At 40.3% G+C, this 25,985-nt stretch overlaps 1 protein-coding gene across 5 annotated transcripts; it reads right to left on the reverse strand.

Moving 5' to 3' along the window:
- Positions 1 to 24,953, reverse strand: LOC135227148 (3-oxoacyl-[acyl-carrier-protein] synthase, mitochondrial-like). Of its 5 annotated transcripts, none has more exons than XM_064267030.1 (5): positions 24,880 to 24,953; positions 11,579 to 11,683; positions 8,387 to 8,529; positions 2,573 to 2,714; positions 1 to 1,573 (listed from the first exon to the last, which is right to left on the reverse strand). In XM_064267030.1, exons 4-5 carry the CDS (start codon positions 2,708 to 2,710, stop codon positions 434 to 436), a joined length of 1,278 nt encoding a protein of 425 aa, XP_064123100.1. In that variant the 5' UTR covers positions 2,711 to 2,714; positions 8,387 to 8,529; positions 11,579 to 11,683; positions 24,880 to 24,953; the 3' UTR covers positions 1 to 433. The 5 variants fall into 5 exon arrangements, with proteins under 5 accessions (XP_064123100.1, XP_064123101.1, XP_064123103.1 ...); XM_064267031.1 differs by having other exon boundaries at positions 24,813 to 24,932; XM_064267033.1 differs by lacking the exon at positions 24,880 to 24,953 and adding an exon at positions 24,704 to 24,760.
- Positions 24,954 to 25,985: the final 1,032 nt, after the last annotated feature.

Genomic DNA, 25,985 nt, shown 5'->3' on the forward strand with positions numbered 1-25,985 from the left:
CATCATCAAAATAATTTATTCTCTTTAACAATGTACAAAGTGACTGACTAATGTCAAACTTCATGAACAATCAAAGCCTTATTTTATACAATATACAACTTAAATACTATATACAGCCGTAACACCCTATAGAGCAGTCGCAAACACTCTAGGTTTAAACAACCAATTAATAACAGTAATTAAACTTTTAAAATATGCTGTAATTGAGAATCATTAAATTGTAACTTTTTACAGAAATAAACTAGTGTTATGAAATTGCTGCAACAGTCAGAAATAATAACTGACACATACAGTATATCATACCAATGCCCACTGAATTACATCTTTCTCACCCAGTTATAAAAAATAATAAAATGACCTAACATCAATTTGAAGTATGACTTCAGTAAAGAAGAATTTCCAATGACTAGCTGCCATTCACCTCACGTACTGCCTAATCATAGGATGCTATACATAAAGATGCATTAGTTCCTCCAAATCCAAATGAATTTGACAAAGCAATTCTCCTGTCGGCCATCTGAATCCATGCCTTTGCTTCCTTGGGTACAAAATCAATATCATGGTTAGGATCTGGATTCTCCAAGTTGGCAGTTGGAGGAATGTAACCAGCATGACATGTGAGGACAGTGAAAATTGCCTCGACGGCTCCTGCTGCACCGAGGAGGTGACCAGTGGCACCTTTAGTGGATGATATGTGAAGGTTTTCTGCATGATTTCCAAATACTGACTTTATTGCTTCAACTTCTATTGCATCCCCTAATGGAGTTGAAGTTGCATGAGCATTGATATACTGCACTTCATCGCACCTGACTTGCGCCTCTTCCATGGCCCTTGCCATTGCTCGCATTGCTCCCTTCCCATCTTCTCGAGGTGCTGTGTAATGGAAAGCATCCCCTGTCAGACCATACCCTAATATTTCACCATATATATTAGCTCCCCTCTTGACTGCATGCTCAAATTCTTCTAAGACGACCATTCCGGCTCCCTCGCCCATGACAAAACCGCAGCGCTCGGCATCAAAAGGTCTCGAGGCCTTTTCTGGACAGTCATTATACTTTGTGGCCAAAGCTCTCAGTCGGCAGAATCCGGCGATACCGAGAGGCGTAATACTGGCTTCTGTTCCTCCGCACACCATAACATCTGCATCACCATGTTTAATGAACCTGAAAGCATCTCCTATTGAATGTGCGCCTGTGGCACAAGCAGTGGACACACTATGATTGGGACCTTGAAATGAATACTTCATGCTTACCTGCCCCGCTGCCATATTAGTTAATATTCTTGGAACAAAATATGGGCTGACTTTACTGTATTTTTGTTCCAGTGCTTGACCGGTAGAAGTTACATCATCTAAATCAACCATCCCCATGCCAATGGCAACGCCTGTCCGTTCTTGCTCCTTTGATTCTTCCGGCTTCCACCGAGCATCCGAAACTGCCTCATCAGCTGCTATCAAGGCATAAGCAATTGCTGGAGTCATTGTGCGTAAATCACTGGCACTGAAGTGGGATGAGATGTTCAACTCACCTTCTCCATCTCCCTTTGGAACACTGGCTGCTATACGACAGGGCATCTGTAACACAAAACAATATCAGATGAAGAAATATTGGTCATTCTTCTTTCTCTTACTACCTCTCCAAAAATATGTTTTGAGCACAGATGGGTGAAACTGATTGGTTCATACAAAACACTTCTCTTATTGATGTAAAATTTCAAGGTAACAAAGTCCAAAGATGCCTTGTCTAAGCAATATGTGTAAGTACGTAACAGACGCTAGTAAATTTTTTCTGTCTGTGACTGTCAGTACAGATATAGAATCGACTTTAATTTCAATAATACCATAGTATATTTATTTTTTGTTTCCAATTTACTTTGTGACCACTTAGATGGAAATTACATAAAAGCCCAAAGGAATGCAGCCAAAAGGATACAGACAAAAGCCCTCGGAACTGCCTACAGTGAGCCACATAAGTCACAGCTACAAAGTGGCAGATTGTAGTACCAAATAGAAATGTTTTGAATGAAGTAATATATTGAAAAGACATACCAAATAAGGGAAATAAATCCATACCTAGTCACAGTTGCTAAGAAATCTTAACGGCTGACAACTACATATAGCCAGTTTAATAAGTCTGAAGAGTCTTGACTAATCCAGAGTACAGTAATACAGTGGACCCCCATATTCGCGTTCTCCGGATTCACGGACTCACACATTCGCGGATTTCTCCCGGGAACGTTTCCCCTCATTATTCGCGGAAAATTCGCACATTCGTGGTATTTTTCTATGAGAAATATCCACAAATTCCTGGTTTTTTTTTATCTATTTCATCATAAAATGCACTTTTTGTGATAAAACTCTTAAAAAAACCAAGTATGAAAATTTTTAGTGGGTTTTTCTTGAGTTTTAACTAACAAAATAGGCTGTTTTTAGGGTTTTTATAGGGGTTCCAAACATTCGCGGGTTCTAACTATTCACGGGAGGGTCTGGTACGCATCCCCCACGAATACGGGGGGACCACTGTACATGCAAATTTCAGACTCCTTCAAAGAAGAGGAAAGCAAAACCTCTCACCTGAGCATAGCGAGGATCTGAAAGTGCTGTGGTTGCTACTTTCCCTGAAGTCAGCTGTATCCAGTTGTGAGGGGCCCCAACTCCGAGGGGGGTGACAAGACCCAGCCCAGTCACCACCACCCTTCGCACACTCCCCATCGTCCTGTAACGTTTTTTTTATTTTTAAAAATATGATACAAGTGAGAAGGGTATCAGGCTACCCGTTAAGCGTATGTACAAACACTACCCTACTTATGAACATTCAAATACAAACAAATGGGATTGCAAATTAAAATTGTGTTCAGATAATTCCCCTTTCCCACCCGCAAGTTCAAATTTTGTTTTGCGAGTCTATTCTGCACATACGGTACTGTATGTACCATGTACAGGCAGTCCCCGGATTACGACGGGGGTTCCGTTCTTGAGACGCGTTGTAACCCGAAAATCGTCGTAAGCCGGAACATCATAAAAAATCCTAAGAAAACCTTAATTTTAATGCTTTGGGTGCATTAAAAACGATGTAAACTGCATTCTTATTGCATTTTGCTTCAAGAAAACCTTCAAATATCGATTATTTTGCATTTTTGGTGTCATATTTCTTGTGCCAGATCAGCGTTGTAGGCATCGTAACCCAGGAAATAATTTCCGATGAAAATAATTGAAAAGCGCCTTAATCTCGGAACGTCGTAAGCCGAACCCGTCGTAACCCGGGGACTGCCTGTATTGTGTTTTAGGATGAAAAAATGTAAAGTACTTTATTCCTTTTATATCATAGCTGTACTTAAATAGACATGAAGAGTATAGTAACCAACTTTCAAATAATTCAACATACAAACAGCTGTCTGGAACAAACTCGTTTGTAAGTAAGGGGTGTCAGTATAACAATAAATTTTCCATCAGTTACCTAATTAATATGAAAACCAATTACTTAAAATCTTTTACAACTGAACTCTTTATACGTATTCATAAGTCAAATGTTCCTGAAACTCCTAGAATACCACAATTCCACCTACAGACATCACATCATCTTATCAAGGAATACACACCTATGCATTTAGAGGGTCCTTGGTTTTACAGATCTCAGAACAAAGGATATTCAGAATTTGGAATACAGAATTTAGGCCAAACGCCAAGCGCTGGGATCTATAAGATCATTCAGCACTGAAAGCGAAACTGACAGTAAGGTTTGAAAGGTGTAACAGGAGGTAAACCTCCTAGTTGCACTATGCAAACAGTTATCAAGAGAGGGTGGAAAGTCAGATAGAAGCAAGAGAATATAAACGGAGGTATAGTCAAAAGATTGAAAGAGGTTGCAGCTAGGGGCCAAAAGGGCGCTGCAAGAAACCTTAAGTAATGCCTACAGATACTCTCAATTAATAGACAGCTTTACAAAAAGATGGTAGTACTTGTCAACAAACATATGGCTTTCTTAGTAACTATAAAAATCAAAATAAAATACTGTACATGACATTATTAGATGCAGTACTTGTAACCAGTTCTGACGCATTATGCAGCACATCCCGTATCATATACAGTACCTCCTTAGCCTTTTGTCATTTACCTTGACAGTACCCTTTACCCTGTAGTACTTTCTTCTGACTAATTCTTTGTCTTGTAACTTGTGTCTGTGTTGTTTACAATCACAGCCTGTGATCTAACAACACTTGTTTAATTGCTGTTATAATTTTCAGGCAATATGCCCCTCAAGCGTCATCAACAAATACAAGCAGAAGACAGGTCCTCTTAAAAAAGGTTTAGACTGAAATATGCCCTTCAGCCAACACTATAACACAATGACATTTAGCAGCACAGCCTGAATCTCTGTAATTAAGGTAAGATCATTAATTAATCATAAGAATTCTGTTGTAAATGTGGAAGGTTAGCCTCTAAATTTAGTTCTCTTATAACTTATTAATTGTCATTTATTAATTTAATGGTCAAGGGCTGGTTTAAGATAAAATGTGATTTGCTATTAGAAATGGCAGTACAAACATTGGAAAATAGATAAGCTTTCTTGAGGTTAGTGTCCACTGCAGGTTGGGTACTTTGAAATATCAGCTTATGCTTGCCTGGTAGGCTGTCATCCCTTACATAGGACCCTTCTCAACTTATCAGACAGGCTGGAAGACTCCCAAAAATGTATTTACAGTACAGGAGCAATGTATAATGTCTCCATTTGCCTTATCATTATTATTATTATTATTATTACTATTCAGATCAATTCTCTTCATATAGAACAAGCCCACTGGGGCCAGTGACCTGAAATTCAGGCTTCCAAAGAATACGGTGTTCATTAGGAAGAAGTAAGACGAGGTAAAGGGATATAAAGAAAGAAGGGACCCCAATTATCAAAAACCTACAAAACATTTAAAAATTAACAGATAAAAATGCATTAAAATGCAAAGGGAATAAATAGTATTAGCATAGTAATGTATTACACCTTCATTTGAACTTCTTCTTGAGTTCTAATTGCATGACTTTTCTGGGAGGCTGTTCCACGGTCCAGTGGTCTGAGGAATAAATCACCTCTGGAACTGAGAAGTTGGACAGTGAGGCACATTTACTGTATTTTGGTACTGCCACTCAGCGAAGCTAGTTGCTCAAATTTTTTTTAAAAAACAAAGGGAAGAGACCATCAGTCTTCTCCACCCCCACTATCAAGATTATCCAGAATCTCTTAACATCCCTGGAGCGATGAAGTCTTTATTTTCCAAAGGCATTTCTGATTTAAAATTAAATTATCATAATTTTTTAAACACTCTTACTCTACTTTCTCCAACATATAAAATTCAAGGAAAAATCTTCCAGAAATTTGGGTCACCAATACTACAGTATACGCCGAAAATTTCCTTTTATCATGTTACAAGCTCCTTTGAACCAATGGTTCAAAACAATATGTTTTGAATATAATCCCTGAAGGAAGCTACCACTTGCAGTGTGCCTTGTGCAGCCCACTGCAGTATATAATGTTAAGTACTAAAAGTTTTTTCCTGTGTTGTTTTCTTTGCAACTGTTTACTGCGTGAAGCTTCCCCTGTTACAGGTTTCATCATCCTATATTATTTCTTTCTTCACACATAGCATTGCAACTTCAGCAGACATCCATGATCAAGGACATGTTCACATCTGCTTGTTCCACACACTGGGAATCATAGCTGAGAGTCTGCAGAAGATCCTTTACATGCATTCTCTGCACAGTATATCTCCATCTACCTGTAACCTGGACATGTGAAATATCTCACGATGATAATAAGGCATGTACGATACAGCAAATTACAGCAGTATAAGTATTATGCTCTTATCACATCATGCCATACTACATCTGTGAGACAAAATGCCAATAAGCAACTTTCAATTGAGAATTCTAATGCACTCAGAAGGACAGGTACTGTTTGTGAGGCTTCCTACATGGATGGCATTTATTTCAACATTTGTTTTAGAACATTGTTATCCTGTGCCAATGCTGGCAGCCACCTGGAATCTTTATCATCTACAGAAAGCTGTTATCAAACTATACAGGCACTCCCCGGGTTACGACGGTCTCGGCTTACGATGTTCCGAGGTACAACGCTCATCTGGCAGATGAAATATGACACCAAAAATGCAAAATAATCAATATTTAAAGGTTTTTTTGATGAAAAATGCCATAAGAATGCAATTTACATAGTTTTCAATGCACCCAAAGCATTAAAAGTAAGGTTTTCTTAGGATTTTTGACGATGTTCCGGCTTAAGACGCGTCTCAAGAACGGAATCCTTGCCGTAACCTGGGAGTGCCTGTATATTGGTCTGTTGCAACTAAGAATCACTGCTAAGAACAGTAGCGCGAACCCATGAACCACAATAATAGCATGGATCCATTTCCACATTTACATTTACTCATTCTAAAAAAAACGAAATGGCTGACAGTAGCTTAGGGGGATCGCTGTAATGAAAAGCAAGGTTCAAGATGTAAGATTTATTTTCTAAAGTGTGTTATATAAAATTATAAAAATAAAGTTTAAAAAAGCATTTTAGATGACTAATAAACAAAATATTTACCAGTTACCCAGTATTATTGCAGCTTCAACAAAATTACTATACAAAATATTTATACCAATAATCAAAACATACACAAAAATAATTAGTAAATACCTACAGGCTGCATATCAGTACTGAACATTCTACATTATTCAAAATTAGCTTATTATAACAAAAAGGGGTGTCACCATTACCCTTTTCTTTAGCTTGTCACCTTCCAGATATGAGAAAACACATTATGCATTTTTATTCAAGGTTTGATTTCCACTTTAATGTTTCACACTTTTCAAAATAACATGAACCTGAATCTCTTACTATTATTATTATTATTAATAGGGCTTAGTTTTTCTAGACCTCTGAGTCTCAAGTAGACTCTTCTCGGGCTGGTTCTCAGGGATTAATCTCTTACAAAAGGGGAACTTCAGATGGGAAGTGATGTTATTCATGGAAACAGTGATTCAAAACACACAATTGGAAGAAATTATTAGTGAGCATAGAGCAAATGTGGAAATGTTTTACATTACAAAAACAGAGTACGGTAATAGTGATTAAGGTCACAAAAACAATACCTAACACGAAACAGATTCTATCTCATTGGAATTGAGGACGATTTTCAAATCTGAAAAACCTGCACACTGAAGAACGAATATATTTTAAAAATCCACATATAGTTGTGGAGTATCATGTTCGGTTTTAGTACGTCCCTCCACACTGAAGAGGGAGCATGACTACCTGAAAATGTATGTGGACTTCTTAAATATATTTGTTCTCCAATTTGTATTTACTTTAAATTATCATCAGAACTTTCAAATGCTTTGAATGGAAAATATACAAGATCTTTCACACAATTAGTAGAGCACCATTACAAAGACATGCCAAGGATTTAAAGCCACTGCTGGCATAAACAATTTTTCTTTGTAAAATGCAAGCTTCACACATCAAATCTACAAACCAACCACACCTCTAATGCAAAATTCTTACAGCTGCAATTAGTTACCAGAGAATATACAAACTTTCAATATATACAGTTCAGTGCCATTACGTATTATTTTCCATCGAAGCTTCCATCAATCTTCATTAACACGTCTTTCCCGTCTGCTGCGAGTTCTGATACCGTCGCAATTAACACTGCTGTCTTCAGACTTCACAATACCATCAGAATCCCGTTTAAGGCCTACTTTAGTATCCTCTAAATCTCCTTCCTGCTTAATATTAACATTCACCTCCTGTTTTACAGAAGGTTTAATATCAGTATCATCTCCTTCTCTCTTGATTTCAAATTCCTGCTTTACTGGCAACTTAATATCAGGATCATGCTTTTCTTCCTTTAAGAAATTATCTTCTCTAGCATCAGCTTCATCGTCACTTTCTCTCTCTTGTTTCAACTGCCTCAGAACTGCCTCAATGTCGTTGCATCGGGGCAAGTGCTGTCTGAACTTATTTGATCCCTTAAAGAGAATGCCACAATCAATGCATTTCCAAAGCATACCACAACCTGAGCACTTCCACAGCTGACTCTGAGTATACAGTTGGTTGTTCTCCCCTTCTCCTCTCCTGTCGCCTTCAACGCTAATACCTATTAGCTTGCAAGAATCACACTGGTGAGGCTCATCTGGGTTCTCGCCACAGTCGCAAAATGCGTCATTCTGCGGATTTTCACCCCCACGATGGCCAGTCACAAAGCAATGCATTTTCAGGGAAGCCTTAGATGGAAACTGACTAGTGCAACTTTGACACTGAAAAGGGACATCATCTAGACACAAGATATCACCCATAGTTCTAACTAGAAAAACTGAGTTTCCTTAAATATAACTTACGAGCTTCAAGAAGGCACGCTTCAAAAGGGAATAGGTAATCTGTCCTCCAACCATGCAGTAAAGGAGTGTCGCATGGGTTACTTGTGATCTTGTATGATGAGGCAACGTTACTTAAGGCTCCTTCAAAAACATTTGTTGTCCACCTAGAAACAATTAAATATGTTTTGCTTTAGATATGCAAGCTTTGTACCTTACATACCATTCCTTATACTTTATAAATTATGGTAGAACATAATGTCTTGTATGTACCAAACATACTGGTACGTGTAACTTCAAAATAAACAGCACTTTTGAGGATGCTACAATCTATTACATAAGTCTCTCCAAGGAAAGTTGTAAAAGTTTGCTGAAACATGTACATTCATTTGTTATGCCTGACTTTCTCATACATTTCCCATTACATACTATCCTTGAATGTATAAACATTAACACATGGTATAAATTTACATGCCAATACTATAAATATTGTAAGCAACAGCATCAACTCCAATTACCTATTACCAGTCAACAAACCTTCCCCATCTACATGTTGTTGTCATAGTTCAGGAAATTTGGTAACACTGAAAATAAACAGATTATGTTGGAATTATACTCATTATACAATGTGAATGATTAATCCAGAAGACTGTGGCACTTGACACGAGCAATACAAATACTTTCACTGCCGTTCTAATCACAAACAGATGCCATGACAGAATTAACTGAATGAACAGTACACAACAAATGCGGTCCTCTCAGATGCCCAAGCTCCTAAGTACCTGTTGGGCCATTAACTGAGCACCTGTACTAAATGATGCAAACAAATCCCACCTGTCCAATCAGTACCATATTCCATCATCACATCAAATTTTAATCAGCTATAAGTTTTCCATGGTAGACCTGCTTAGGTTTCCTTCAAGCATCCTAACCTGTCATTCAACAAAGCAAGTATAATAAATTGTATTTAGTATTAAACAAACTGGTTCTCAAAGAAACTCTTATCTAGATGAAAATGCTGCTCTTGGCAAAGATCCTAACAGCCTTCATTTATGCAATAAAGTTGCGATCTGAATAGGCCTTGCAACATACAAACAAAAATAAGAGAGAATAAACCTAACAACAACATCCAAATAAAATTATAAAAAATAGCTTCCATATAATTAGTGAACTTAGCCTTATCCATTTATTTTTACCACGGCTCCAAATCGAACGCTGACATGGAGTTGGAGATTTTTGTACTATCCTTAATTGCAGAGGTGCACTCATAAAGTAGACTCAAATCTTACAGCAGAACTCTTGAGAGTTTTGGCTACTCCTGAAAAAATAGCAGTGATATTTTTGGATGCTAAAAATGTTGTGCAATCACTGCACATTTTCAATGCAACCAACCACTAACTGAAGATTTTATAGAGGCTCCACATCTTCCAAACTATGTCAGTACAGTATATCCAGCACATACAGAAATAAGGAGGCAAATAACCTTGACCAGAAAGCATTTGCACAAACCCATTCAAGGAGATGCTTAATATTTTATATCACAATCTCATACCAAGTTCTAGCTCATCAACAAAAATTATTAAATAAAAAGCAATATACCTCCATGGATGTATAACAATATGCTTAGACAGTAGGAAATGGCATCGTCTCTGAAGTATCATGCACATCCATTTGACTCATGGATTTGTAATGGCTGGTTTTGTTTGTTTGTTTGTATGGTGTCTTTACGTTGCATAGAACCAGTGGTTATTCAGCAACGGGACCAACGGCTTTACGTGACTTTCGAACCACGTCGAGAGTGAACTTCTATCACCAGAAATATACATCTCTCACTCCTCAATGGAATGGCCGAGAATCAAACCCGCGACCACCGAGGTGAGAAGCAAACACCAAACCAACCACGCCACTGAGGCGCTTTTGTAATGGCTGGTGCCACCAGTCATTCTGGGAAAATTGCTTAGTCACCTTGAAATGAGGCATCTGTCGACAGAATGTCCAAATCTTCAAGAACTTAAGACACCAATTTCTATATGACGCTCAAGATGACAATGGCAGATATCCCTTTGCCAATGTTTTAAGAGAAATCATAAGTTACAACGTCAGTGGTACTTTCAAATTTGTTTTACATCCTGGTTGTCTGCAAGTTTGATTTCTAGCAGATTTTAATAATTATAATATTTAGTACGTACACTTCTATTTGATTTTCACTCTCAGTAGTATTTTAATTTATGAATGAATATTTCTACCTGTTATATTTCTGACTTACTATGTCTTTGCTAATATCCTATTAATAGTTTCATCTGAGATCATAATTTGTTTTTTTTTGCATCAATGACTGTAGCAGCCATGATGCCAGATAACTCTCAATCAATCAGTCGTCTGAAGCTGCCAATTATAACAAGACTTGAGGCTACGTGCAAAATACGCCACCAGATTATGGTGTAGATATTAAGGCTTCAAGTACTAAAACTTCATGGTTTTGCTCCAACCAGAAGTAGCCAAATTGCAGCAAGTGACTACAACAAAGAGAGAATTTGTAAAATTTAAAGACCCCATTTTAGCCTTTAACAACTGGCAGACATCTGTTTGACTGCTCACATCAGAAAATTAACGAAACAAATCAAATCAGTATACTACAGTGTTTGAAGGCAAACTAAGAAACCAAAATACTTCAGAATCAGAATCAGTTATGGTAGCTTTCTTCGCTAATATCCCTATTCTATGTTACTGTTTGGTGCTAGACAGTCAATCTAAACACCAGTTAGCACAGCAAGTCAATGTTTTTACCTGTTACATGAGTCACTTTTGAAAGATTCAGGCCCAAGTCAAGTGACCATCGCCACTGACTCATTGTCATCCCATTTCTTAGGGCTACTGTACTTTTAATATTTAGTTTTCATTTAGGGTTCACCAAATTAATAAGAAATGCCCATAATGTGGAAATAAAATAAATACAGCCTTACTTCTTCCTAATAAACACCACATTTTTTGGAAGCTTGAATTTCATGTCAATGGCTCACATAGGCTTGTTCCATATCAATAAGGTTCACCTTCTGACTAATAATAACGATAACATACTGTATAGTGAAATAAAAAGGTACACATCACATAACAAACATGTGTGCTTCAATCATGACTACAGATACCTTGAAAGATTGAGGGAAACAAAAGCTGGCCAGTGATGCAACAGAATTTGCAAAAGCCATTCGCACTCACCTCAGTTACATAATCAGTGTTGATATCCTCAAGTAATATGACTGTCGGGACGTCTTCTATCTTGTAAACTATTTTTATAACTTCTTCACAAAATAACCCGTCAATCTGCAAAAAATCAAAAATAGTAGTAGATATATTTACTGCAAAAATCGTTCCAATTACGTTACTAGAATGAAAAAAAAAAAAAAACTACATATGGGAGTTCTCTAGTTCAACAATTATCATATATTAACATCATGGAAAGCAATAGATAGAACTGGATGCAAGGAGGGAAGATATTGTTAAAAAATGCTGTAAATGACATTGTTATGATACAATAAAGTTTCATACATACTTACCTGGCAGATATATACATAGCTATAGACCTCCGTCGTTCCCGACAGAATTTCAAATTTCGCGGCACTCGCTACAGGTAGGTCAGGTGATCTACCGCCTGCTCTGGGTGGCAGGGCTAGGAACTATTCCCGTTTTCTAATCATATTCTCTCTTCCACCTGTCTCCTGCGGGAGGCTGGGTGGGTCTTCAATTGTATATATCTGCCAGGTAAGTATGTATGAAACTTTATTGTATCATAACAATGTCATTTTCATACATTCAACTTACCTGTCAGATATATACATAGCTGATTGACACCCTTTGGTGGAGGGCAAGAGGACGGCTAACTAACTGACTAGACAGGTAAACAACATATGTTGTAGGTATAAATAAACCTTAGTTCTACCTTCTTAGATGGAAGACTTCGTGGCTACTGCCTAGGAGTCTGCTTCATCTCAAGAACCTTAGCGAGATAGTGATCTGTGGCCAAGAATTCTTGTGGATCTGTCGATGGGGTCTCTTCCACTTACTCGACAGAATCCTAATTGGCGTTTGTCAATGGGAGCACATCCGCTTATATGACAACACGCACTAATTTAAGGAGCACACAACCAATCCCGATCACCCGATCCTAACCCGTGTTAGTTCTAAGATTGCCTAGAGTTATCCCCAAACTCTTTGCAAACAACCACAAACTCGAAAATCATACATACAAAAATAACAAATTTTTGTACCCCTCTAATAGTCAGATGTCACTCGATTTTCAAATAAAGAGAAGTGAAGGCCGCCTGTGCGACTACTGACACTCCCATAAACCGAAAACCCGAGAACACATCCGACAAGAGGGTTACGTACATAATTTTAAGGATTGGTGCTTTCTCCTTTACCCAGAACCGTCTGTGCTGACACAAACGGACCTAACGAAAAGCATTTATCATACGTAACTCGTACGTCTTTTAAATAATGGGATGCAAACACAGAGTTGCATCTCCAATAAGTTGTGTCCAAAATGTTCTTTAGTGACATATTTCTTTGGAACGCCACCGAGGTTGCGATTGCTCTAACTTCGTGGGCTCCCACTCTTAGGAGATTAAACGAATCATCTGGACACTTCTTATGAGCTTCTGTGATAACACTTCTCACAAAGAAGGCTAATGCGTTCTTGGACATTGCTCTCTTGGGGTCTTTCACTGAGCACCAAAGACTTTTCTGCGAACCCCCCAACTGCTTCTTCCTGTCCAGATAAAATTTTAGAGCTCTAACTGGGCACAGGGATCTTTCTGCCTCTCTGCCCACCAAGCTAGAAAGTCCTTTAACTTCGAAGCTCCTGGGCCAGGGATTCGAAGGGTTTTCATTTTTGGCCAGAAAAAGGGACTGAAATGAACAAATTGCTGAGTCTCCTTTGAAGCCAACTCTTGATTCAAGGGCGTGCAACTCACTGATTCTTTTTGCCGTTGCAGAGACATCAGAACAACAAACACGTTCTAGTGATATTACGGAACGAAGCAGTGTGAAGTGGTTCGAATTCATCTGATGAAAGAAATTAAGAACTACATCTAAGTTCCAGCTTGGAACCTTAGGTTCGCGTGATTTAGATGTTTCGAATGAACGAATGAGGTCGTGCAAATCCTTGTCATTCGTTAGATCTAATCCTTTGTTTCTAAAGACTGCTGAGAGCATACTCCTGTACCCCTTAATAGTTGGTACCGAGAGATGCGACTTTTGTCTAAGAAACAGAAGGAAATCTGCAATTTCGGTCACAGAGGTACTGGAAGAGGACAGCTTCTTCGACCTACACCAGTTTCTGAAAACTTCCCACTTCGATTGGTACACTCGCCTCGTAGATGATCTGCGGGCTCTAGCAATTGCATTTGCTGCCTGGCGAGAAAACCCTCTCGCTCTGACGAGTCTTTCGATAGTCGAAAGGCAGTCAGAGCAAGAGCGGGTAGATTTTGATGGTACCTCTCGAAGTGGGGTTGTTTGAGCAGATCTATTCTGTTTGGAAGAGATCTGGGGAAGTCCACTGTCCATTCCATCACCTCTGTGAACCAGATTTGAGCTGGCCAATACGGAGCGATCAGAGTCATCTTGGTTCCTTCGGATGCCACGAATTTTCTGACTACTTCCCCCAGAATCTTGAACGGGGGAAAAGCGTAAACGTCTATTCCTGAACCAGTCCAGGAGAAAGGCGTCTGTTGCATAAGCCCGGGGATCCTCCACCAGGCACAAAATGTATCTATCCTTTTGGAGAGGAATGTGGCGAAAAGATCTATTTGAGGCTTCCCCCCCCAAAGGCGCCACAGGCTCTGACAGACTTCTGAGTGGAGTGTCCATTCTGTGGGAAGGACCTGGAATCTCCTGCTCAGTCTGTCCGCTCTCACATTCCTCTCCCCTTGAACAAACCTTGTAGAAGATTACCTTCCTTTGGTTCGCCCAAATCAGTAGATCCCGTGCCAGCTCGTACAGAGCAAAAGAGTGCGTCCCTCCTTGCTTCTTGACATAAGCCAGAGCTGTCGTATTGTCCGAATTTATCTGCACGACTTTGCCTCTGACTAAGTGTTCGAAGCTCTTTAGCGCCAGGTGAATTGCTAAGAGCTCTTTGCAATTTATGTGCCATGACACCTGTTCTGCCGACCAGGTGCCTGACACTTCTCTGGGTCCCAATGTTGCACCCCAGCCCGCCTCCGAGGCGTCTGAAAACAATGTCAGGCTTGGGTTCCGTACTTGCAGGGACACTCCTTTGTTTTCCTTTAGTGGAAGCAACCACCACTTCAAATGATGTTTTATTTCTTCCGATATTGGAAACGTATCCGATAGCTGACCTGTCTTCCAACTCCAACTTCTTCTTAGGAAGAACTGAAGCGGTCGAAGATGTAATCTCCCTAGGAGAAAGAACTGTTCGAGCGAGGAAAGGGTTCCCAGAAGGCTCAGCCATTCCCTCGCCGAAGTGCGCTCTTTCCCTAGAAAGTTCGATACTGTGGCACAGCCTTTCTTTAGTCTCTCTTGCGATGGAAAAGCTCGAAAACCCCGAGAATCCATCTGAATCCCCAGATAAACCACGTTCTGGCTGGGGATCATCTGAGACTTCTCGAGGTTCACGATCAGTCCCAAAGACTTTGTCAACTCCAGTGTTATTAACAGGTCCTCCAAACACTGCTTTTGAGACCTGGCTCTGATGAGCCAGTCGTCCAGGTACATTGAGACATTTATCCCTTTCAAGTGTAGGTGTCTCGCTACATTTTTCATCACGTCTGTGAAGACTTGAGGAGCCGTGGACAGGCCGAAACACAGGGCCCTGAACTGATAATTTCTTCCTTCGAACATAAATCGAAGGTACTTCCTCGACGAATGGTGGATCGGGATGTGGAAGTATGCGTCCTGAAGGTCTATGGACACCATCCAATCCCCTTGCCGTAGTGCTGCAAGGACTGAGGCAGACGTTTCCATGCTGAACTTCTGTTGTTCGACAAATTTGTTCAGCGCACTTACGTCCAGTACCGGTCTCCATCCCCCCGAGCTTTTGTTACAAGAAACAAGCGGTGTAAAACCCCGGGGAGTTGCAATCCAGTACAAGTTCTATTGCCCTTTTTTCCCACATCTGTTCCACCATTTGACGAAGAGTGTCCGTCATCATCTGGTCCCTGTATCTGGCGGACAATTCCCTCGGAGATGTTGTCAAGGGAGGAATGTCCTTGAATGGGATGCGATACCCCTTCTTGATAATCGACATCGTCCAAGTGTTGGCTCCTAAGTCTTCCCAGGCTTTCGCAAAATACTGTAGCCTGGCTCCTACGGGTGTCTGGAGGACAGAACTCTCACTTCCCTTTCTTAAAGGCACGGAAGGAAGACCTGCCCCTCTTATCGGTTGACTTCCTTCTGGCGATCGGTCTAGTTGGAAGACCTCCTCGAAAGGGCTGTTTCTGAGCTGGGCGAGCCACTTTCTTCTCCTCACTAGCCACAGGCCTACTCTTCCTTGATGATTGTCTAAGGAGATCCTGGGTGGCCTTTTCCGTCAGAGAATGCGCGATGTCCTTCACCAACTGCGAGGGAAAAAGGTGTTCAGAGAGAGGCGCAAACAATAAGGCGGCTCTCTGCGAATGAGAGACGGCCTTTGTGAGGAAAGCACTGTGCACCGCTCTTTTCTTTAAAACTCCTGCACCATATAGCGAGCATACCTCAGCTGATCCATCCTGAACAGCCTTATCAATGCAGGCTAGGATGCAATTCAGGGTTTCTGGGTCGAGTTGTTCATTTTCTTGAGATTTCTTGGCCAGAACCCCAAGGGACCAATCTAAGAAGTTAAAAACTTCTAAGGTGTGAAATAGACCCTTGATGAGGTGGTCCGTTATTCCGAAAGCCCCATGTACCTTCGCTGCATTCCAAGGCGTGCCTTCTCGACGAATCCACCAAACTCGAGAATCTGATTCGGCTGAAACGGACAGAGACAATCCCATATCCTCTCCCTTTCGTACCAAATTCCTCTCCTCCCTGTAAGTTTGGCGGGAGGCATACAAAAGACCGTCCTTCCTAACTCCTTCTTCTTCTTGAACCAGGAGTCAAGAGATTGTAGCGCTCTCCTCATAGAAATGGCAGGCTTCATTTTAAGGAAAGAGGAAGACTTGAGTGTTTTCGTGCTCGAAAACTGCGAACGTGGTGAAGGGGGAGCAGCTGGTGTCAAAGAGTCTCCATATTCCTCCAACAGAAGGGACGAAAGGACTTTATAATTAGAAGATCCTTCCTTCATTTCGTCCTCCGAGGCATCTTCTGGGTTAAGAGGCTCGGAAGGAGAAGGCTCTCTCCTTTCTACTGACTCTTCTCTTACTCTCTTACGAGTGTCAGGTTCATAGATGGAATGCGCCTGGTGTACAGCATGGAGTATCTCGCCTGGGAGGAGTAGCGTGCTTGGGATCCTCTGGCGCCTGGCAGGCGCAAACGCGCCTCGAATACTCCTGGCTTTCAGCAGGCGCCTGGCGCTGGCACTGCGCAGGTTTTCATTTTCAGGCAAGGCCCTGGAGCTGGCAGGCGCATTTTCATCAGGCGCCTGGCGCCTGGCAGGCGCAAAGCGCCTCGAATACTCCTGGCTTTCAGCAGGCGCCTGGCGCCTCGTAGGCGCATTATGTTCATAATACTCCTGGCGCGTGGTAGGAGTATTAAGTTCCGCATACTCCTGGCGCCTGGGAGGAGTATAAGCTTCGTAAAACTCCTGGCGCCTGGGAGGAGTAACGCGCCTGGAATCCTCCTGGCGCTTGTCAGGCGCAGAGCGCCTCGAATACTCCTGGCCTTTATTAGGCGCATTTTGTTCAGAATACTCCTGGCGTTTGGTAGGAGTATTAAGTTCCGAATACTCCTGGCGCTGGGAGGAGTATAATCTTCGGAATACCCCTGGTGCCTGGGAGGAGTATTTAGTTCAGAATACTCCTGGTGCTTGGGAGGAGTATCCGTCTGATGTTTAGTAGGCGCTTTCCGTCTTATAAGTGCTCTACTCCTAACAGGATCTTCTTCTTCATCCAGCTCTTGGCGCTTGATTGAAGATCTTGAATGTTGTCCTGGCTCGTTACGCCTACTCGGAGTCTGGCTTCTGGTTGGCGCCCTACTCTTGACAGGAGTAGCTTCCTTTCCTACTTCTCGCCTGTCTAGCGCACCGCCCCCCCCAGAGATGGCCGCCTGTGCGACAACTCCCCTGAAGGATGCGTCGCGCCTGGCAGGAGATAGTTCTTTAGATCTTTTAATAGGAAGCCTATCATCCTTCTTACGAGTAGGCTCCTTATAACGAGTTCCTACTAGCAAGGCTAATTGCTCTTGCATATTCTTCAAAATTTTCTTGGTTGAGGAATCTTCCGAATTAGGAGAGGGAGATCTGTAAGGCGCTCTAGGATCTCCTCCAGTCCCAGAGTCTGACTGTATTCTCGCCCTCTTTACTACCGAAGGCGCTCCTCCTTCCGAGAAGCGCTCGGGACTCGAATTGATCTCATGTTCAGCAGGCGCCTGGCGCCTGGGGGCAGGGCTCTTGCATACTCCTCTTCAAAGGACGGGAAAGATTCGACTCCTTCCACCCTCTTCTCGGAGAAGGCGAACTCGACGACGAAAAGCACTCTCGTAGGACCCTCTTATAGCGGTCTTTAGCAGTCGATACGATCGATTCTGCGAAGGGACGCCATGATCGTTGGGGATTCTCCACAACCCCCGTACGGCTTTCGACTTTCCTTCTCCTCCGGGCCAGGGAGCTTGGAAGAGGTCTAGGCCTGGGAGCGTCGCAGAGACGACCAGACGCCCCCTCCACTACACTGGGGACACTAATATCACTGCCACATTCACTTTCCTTACCTTCCAATGCTGCGACTTTTTCCTGCATTTTCTGAAGGGAAGCTCTAAGTTCTGCTATTTCCGAAGCCGAACTAGAGGATTAGCCATTTGTGAACGGGCTGAAACAGAATGGTCATTATCATCATAGGAAGAAGCTACAGAGCTAGAAAGTAAATCATGAGAGGCAGACCTTCTATGGGTTTTCTTCCTCTCTCTATCTCTCTCTAACTTCTTCAAGTAAGAAGTTAGATTCTTCCACTCTTGTGCACTCAGATTCTCACACTCATTACACGTATTCTCAATTGAACATTCAACCATTCTACACCCTCTACAACTAGTGTGAGGATCTACCGAAGCTTTCGGAATCCTCACCTTACAGCCCTCATTCACACACACTCTGAAACTAACACTAGAATCAGACATATTCACAAAATCCAAAAAACCAAGTCCAAAAAACAGTCCACGATAGCGAATGCCAAACACGATCCAAGTACGTCACCAAATATCAGCGAGAGATGATCAAAAGCTTTGCGAAAAACGAATTCTCAGTCAGGAGGAAGTAACAACAATGTTGATACAGCCGGCGACAGAGAGAATATGATTAGAAAACGGGAATAGTTCCTAGCCCTGCCACCCAGAGCAGGGCGGTAGATCACCTGACCTACCTGTAGCGAGTGCCGCGAAATTTGAAATTCTGTCGGAACGACGGAGTCTATAGCTATGTATATATCTGACAGGTAAGTTGAATGTATGAAAAATTGTTTTCATACACTGGATGTACAAAAACACACTCTCAAACAAACAAAATTTTTTATAAAAGTCTCAAAATACAGCAGATCCACCCAATTAAATTCATGACCGGCTAGAGCAATAGGTCACCAAAGGATAACAATTCTTGAATTAGCCCATTTGACATTTTGGTCACTCAGAGAAAAGGTAATACAGGCAGTCCCCGGGTTACGACGGTGTCGGCTTACGACGTTCCGAGGTTACGACGCTTGTCAATAGACGTTATTTCCAGGGTTACGACACCTACAACGCTCATCTGGGAGATGAAATATGACACCAAAAACGCAAAATAATCAATATTTGAAGGTTTTTTTGATGAAAAATGCCATAAGAATGCAGTTTACATAGTTTTCAATGCACCCAAAGCATTAAAAGTAAGGTTTTCTTAGGATTTTTGATGATGTTCCGGCTTACGAGGCCTCTCAAGAACGGAACCTCTGTCGTAACCCGGGACCGCCAGTACATTCCCGAGTGTTACATAAACTGCAAATATTATGTAAATACTTATTTTTACTGAAAAGTTCATTTATATCTCAAGCAACTTACTGGAATACAGTACAGTACTGGTAGTCTGGTATGCATATAGTAAAATATTAATAAAACTGGGCAGGCTGTTCTTCTAACACTGATGAATCATACGTTTTGACCTCCAAAACTACTAATAGTAAGGCGGAAGTTTAAAAGTAGGGTCAGAGATAGGGTTACGGTGGGTTAAATAGTCCCCTGGTCGGGTTTGATGCAGTCCTAGGTAAGGCTATTTTGTAGGGTAAAACACCACGGCAGGCCAACCCTCACCACGGTGGACGGGTCTTATTCACTCGATATTTAATTGGTGAAACAAGAATACAATTGCAACTCTAAGCATACCATTTAAAAGATTGAAGTTTCGTCAACATAATGTGATATGTATATGAAAGCCCCATACGAACTAAAATAAGCATGTGAGCTCTTCGTAAAATATGTTTTCAAGGCAGTTTTGAAATCCAATATGGCGGCTACGTTTTGCATGGAAGGTTCTGATCAGTGGCGGCCACCATCTTTCCCCAGCCTTCCCAGCACTCATTTGAACAATGTTAGCGTATATATGTAACGTTTATTGATCTTACTCAAGATTGCAGTTGTAATCAGCACAATAAAACAACATTTTCTTGCCTATATTAGTGAAAGTATGAAACTTGTTATTCCCGGGGTTATGGTTTGAACTGAATTCATTCTTACCTTGTAATCGGTGGTTTTTATCCTTTCTGCCATCACAACTGAAACTCCACAGTGCTTATTTGATTGTTATTATACACATTTTGGTCTCAGTTCACTCCACATTGCACTTTAAACCCGTTGCTGTTCCTAGTTTCTAAGCGCGCGCGCCACAAACACAGTTACGAACAGCAGACGACGACAGACGACGAAACTGCAAAGTTTTATTCCCTAAATTGTTTACTTTACTCGTTATTTAGTTTAAATTTACTTTGTTATTTAAAAATTTTAATTTAATTCATGTATATTATCCCTCCCTTTTTTGCAACAAATCACCCGAAAAATTACAGATATTTCTAAAGTAGATACAATCAAATGTTTCTAACATTTTCGTACATCTGGCTGCCGAAAACCATAGAGGATGACTATGGAAAAGTGCATAGAGGAACGACTACGGAAAAAGTGAATTAATTATACATGTTTTTTTTTTTTTTTTTTTTTTGCTTTTTTGTTTTTGCTAGCACTTTTCATTGATTTCAGTCTATATTAGTATTTTGAATTTCTTTAATAATCGTATGCCAGAAATAAATGTAACCTTTAATGTTTGCATGCTAAGAATGGCAAAATCATCGTTGCCTCATTAGTGGATGGCTTCACAACATACGCCGTTCCATTATTGTAAACGGTTTCCATGAATTCTAGTTGTCATAGTAATGCAATAATGATAAAATTGCTTTAATATTTATGTATATATACTTCCAATACATAGCCTAATTTCACCAATTTCAACGTTTTGTGTGTAGTCTTATACCCAGTTTGGAGGGTCAACACATACCGAATGGCAACAGAGAGAGAGAGAGAGAGAGAGAGAGAAAGGAAGGCGGAGGAACGAAGAAGAAAAGGGGTGGTGGTGGAGGGGGGGGGGGGTAGGTGGAGCTTTATTCGCGTGTTCGTATCCATTTCTGCATAATGGAGTTTTTGTCTCTTGGTACAAGGACAAGTGTCGTTATTCTTTATGATTAGTGATTCACGATACCCTTATAAATTACGGCACTGGGTGTAATGCACTATAGCAAAATCTCATTCTGTTACGAGTGTTCGTTACAGAAATAGGTATTGCCCATAAACGTGCTTGCACTGTCTCTGAAACCCATAGTAGACATGCTGCTTAGTTGTCAATCAAGTTTTTATAACCAAGTATTTTTTACAAGCTAGCTATTGAATAAATTTGTATTTTTCTCAGTCCAAAACACATAGCACCCTCAATGCTAAACTTCCGCCTTTCCCTCTTTTAAAACGACTTTCCTTTCGGCCATTGCAAATTCGGCCCCATAATTTCTTATGCTAAAACAGACAGAGGCCCAGGGACCGAAAACGATTGCGTCACACTACGGCGGTAATCCAGCAGTAAAACATCTTCATATATCCAAAAAGTAAATAATAAAGATATATATGCACATTACGATTATAACAATTACATGAATAGCTGATAACAATCTGCATGAATAACTGGTAAACTGTTCTGCAAGACAGTTGAGTATAGCAATTATTTACAATAGATACGGTGGAAAGTCAAAGATGTCGCTGACGTCTCAATTAATACAAACTTAAAAGAACGTTCTAATTCCGAAAAATAATTACTTAAATTTGAGTCAGAGTCGAGTTACTTTTTCAATAACGAATATTTTCAAATTAATCATCATAAATATGTAAAATATTGATGTTTTACTATCTATTTAAAAAATTAGCTAAGAGCACGCTTCTACGTCATCTTCTACCAAAAACAGTTGTTACTCCTAACTTGTTTGTTGGTGAGAAACCGTGTTTCGATTGTTGTGATGAAAGTGCTCCAGCGTCTGTGGGTACAAGTGGTGTGCGGATTTATCACAGGAAATGGAAAGTTAGTTGACACAAGCGACTCCGTAAACATTGAGATGGCGTCAATCTTCGAAACATTTTTAGTTGTAAGTAAAAATTTCTAAAGCGTTTTGGTGAGATTTCCACTGCCGTGGCCACCCTTTTCAGTACCCTCTGTTTAAATCTTAAAATTTGGCCTTAATTTCAAACTTTGGAGAAAATACTTACTTCGAAAGGAGAGTAGAGGTCTTTAGCTCCGTTTCTCACCAACAACAAGTCGCGACTGATGCCCATCTCCGGTGTCAGGACGCGTTATAGGGTAAAATATCACAGCAGGCCAAGCAGGCCACCTACAATCAACGCTAGCCACCCTCCGAAAAAGTACATTATAACGCGTCCTGACACCGGAGATGGGCATCAGTCGCGACTTCTTGTTGGTGAAAAACGGAGCTAAAGACCTCTACTCTCCTTTCGAAGTAAGTATTTTCTCCAAAGTTAGAAATTAAGGCCAAATTTTAAGATTTAAACAGAGGGTACTGAAAAGGGTGGCTACGGCAGTGGAAATCTCACCAAAACGCTTTAGAAATTTTTACTTACAACTAAAAATGTTTCGAAGATTGACGCTATCTTGATGTTTACGGAGTCGCTTGTGTCAACAAACTTCCCATTTCCTGTGCTAAATCTGCACACCACTTGTACCCATAGACGCTGGGGCACTTTCATCACAACAATCGTAAACCCACCTCCTTACCAGCACTTATTCGTACTTATTCAAGGGGACTACGGCATTCTTTGCGGTGTTTTGCGCTCTTCAATTGTTTATCAGTGTTGTCAATTGGTATGTGTTTACCCTCCAAACTAGGTATAAGACTTACACAAAACCGGGGAAATAAGTGAAATTAGCGTATCTATTTGTAGTATATATACATATTAGAGCAATTTTATCATTACTGCATTACTATGACAACTAGAATTCATCGAAACAGTTTGTAAATGCATCGGCATATGTGTGACGCTCCACTAGATTGGCAACGATGAGCCATTTTTCCTCACGTCGTCTGCTCGTAGTATACATCCGAAACATTTGTAATTTTGGGGGTTAATTTGGTTGCAAAAAAGGGATAATGGACATGAATTAAATAAACATTTTGAAGTAGAGTTAAACTAAATATTGAGTAAAGTAAACAATTAAGGGAATAAAGCTTTGCATCTCATAATCAGTGTTGTCGTCTGCTGCTCGTAACTTTGTTTACGGAGTGAGTGCTTAGGAAAACACGAACAGCAATGTGGTTCGAGTGCACTGTGGAGTGAATTAAGACCAAAATGTGTATAATTACAATCAAATAAGCACTGTGGAGTTTCAGTTTGATGGCAGTAATGATAAACCACTGATTACAAGGTAAGAATGAATTCAGTTCCAACCATAACCCCGGGAATAACAAGTTTCATACTTTCACTAATATAGGCAACAAAATGTTGTTTTATTGTGCTGATTACAACTGCAATCTTGAGTAAGATCAATAAACGTTACATAAATACGCTAACATTGTTCAAATGAGTGCTGGGAAGGCTGGGGAAAGATGGTGGCCGTCACTGATGAGAACCGTCCATCCGCAAAACGTAGCCGCCATATTGGATTTCAAAACTGCCTTGAAAACAAATTTTACGAAGAACTCACATGGTTATTTTAGTTCGTATGGGGCTTCATATATCACAATATGTTGACGAAACACCAGTCTTTTAAATGGTATGCTTAGAGTTGCAATTGTATTCATGTTTCACCAATTAAATATCAGTGAATAAGACCCGTCCACCGTGATGAGGGTTGGCCTGTCGTGATATTCTACCCTAATATACTTTTTTGGAAGGTGGCAAGCGTTGATTGTAGGTGGCCTGTTTGCCCTGCCGTGGTGTTTTACCCTAGTTCTTCGTTAGGATAAGCCTAGGTAAGGTTAGACTATGTTAGTTCTACATTAGGCTAAAGAAATATTAGTATCATCATTATTAAATGGGCTTTGGGCCTTGGATTCTCAGATTATGGGAGATAAACTTCCCAAAAGAGGCGATGGGCGCCCAAATCAGATAGCCTAGGACAGATGCACTAGGTAAAATCAAATAAGTTAGTTTAAAGCCTCGCCATTTCAATGGCAACTTCACTTTTTCTTTATTTTTACGATTTATAATCTGAGGAAATACCTAATATCACTCGCAAATTCACCCACAATACTTATCCAACCATTTAGCATACCTACAAACAGAATATTATGAAATCACAATTTACCATAACCTAAGCAAAGGTTACACTAGGTAGTGTAGAAGCCACAGCAGACTCGGCCCTTTGGAACAAGCGGTCAACTAAGTTATATTACTGACAAAGGAACGTGTAGTAGGTATAGGCTACATAACAAAAATCAATAGGTATGTAGCCTACTCCTATGTAGGTACTACCTAGGTACCTACCTATTCTCCATTAGCTACGTAAATTGTTTAGCTACGGCTAAAGCTATTTTATTTTGGCATTGCTTGCCCCGAAGAAACCTCATCAGGAGTATGAATTAATTCTATTATAAAACAGTATTTAAGGTATAGCTAGCCTTTATTTCATGGTATAGCTAAACTCAAACTTTAAAGATAATTATTCACTAAGGTAGCAGAACATTACGACACCTTAGGTAAGTAAAATTGAACTGACGTCCTCAGGCTGATCAATGTCCTTATGTTGACGGAAACAATAATAATAACTGTCACAATATACCACACATTTTTAAATACTCACAAGTTACGTAAATGTTAAAAACACGCGGTTCGAGAGCTCGATATAAGCGCATAACCTTTAAACTTACGTAATTTTACAAAAGAAAACGCCGGTGGCTGTGACTTTTCGTGCCAAGTGAACGCGTCCGATTGTTTATGTTTTGGGAATCAAAGAAAACGAAATCTTATGATTATAAAGAAAATGGATTATTCCAACTTTAAGGGTGTCTAATATATTTAAAGGATTCTGCCTGAAGTAACAAATCCTGCCAATAGGCTAGTCTTGTTCAAAGAGACGTTAGGCAACAAGTTTTAATGATTTAAGTATTTTTCTGTCCATGTTGCCTGACTGTCCGCCTAACTGATACACATTTTTCTACTCATTAACCTATTTAAAAATGACTGAATCCCAATTACATTGAAAGCAAAACACGAATGCAACTTGATTTCAGTTATATATGTCTCTCGTATATACAATTATCACGTAGTTCCATGTGTCAAAATGTTTTCTCTTATTGTGATCTCGATTAAGCGGTGTAATAGTCTCGATTTGTCAGAATTGTTGTTCCAAAAATCCCATTTTCTTTGCAAAACTGTTTGACAATTGCCAATAGTCTGTCCTGATCATAATCTTGGTTGTCATTTGAAATTAATAAATGTGGTCACCCACCACCAATGTGTATAATGATAGGCTGCTTGCCAATGTGGTTGAGTGTGGGAACTGGGAATTCGTCTAGCATTCGTGCATTAGCTAGACGTTGATTGTAGTTTGCACAATACTCTTAAAATGTAGTACCGCCTGTAAAATGTTCCAGTGGTAGGCCTACCTGTATAGTAGAATGATTAGAATGCATGAGCCTCGATTCTGTCAGATTGTTTGGCACATTCTATCCAAAAAGAGGCTTATAAGCGCGTATCTAAGCATTTATTTCACATTAATATAAAAGTCCTTCGTGGTGTGTTATACAAAATTATTGTTTGTCATTATTGACAATTTTTAGCTTTATTGTCATCTGCTTTTACTTACTGCCATACTCTTTAGTTGTGTGTGTGTGTGTGTGTGTATGTGGCAGAGGTGGGGTCGAATTGCATGATAGAATCATAAGTCTATATTATACTTGTGTCTCTTCTCCTTGGCTTAATCTCTAGTCGGGATCTCTATATATATCCATCGTTCCTCAACCTGACTTGTATT

The sequence above is a fragment of the Macrobrachium nipponense genome, chromosome 15, assembly GCF_015104395.2.
Source record: "Macrobrachium nipponense isolate FS-2020 chromosome 15, ASM1510439v2, whole genome shotgun sequence".
Lineage (NCBI taxonomy): Eukaryota > Metazoa > Arthropoda > Malacostraca > Decapoda > Palaemonidae > Macrobrachium > Macrobrachium nipponense.

Excerpts from the sequence above, each read along its gene's own strand:
- LOC135227148 (XM_064267034.1), bottom strand. The coding sequence starts at position 2,710 with ATGGGGAGTGTGCGAAGGGTGGTGGTGACTGGGCTGGGTCTTGTCACC. Across the intron at positions 1,574-2,572 it reads CAGATCCTCGCTATGCTCAG|ATGCCCTGTCGTATAGCAGC; the intron begins GTGAGAGGTTTT and ends TTTGTGTTACAG.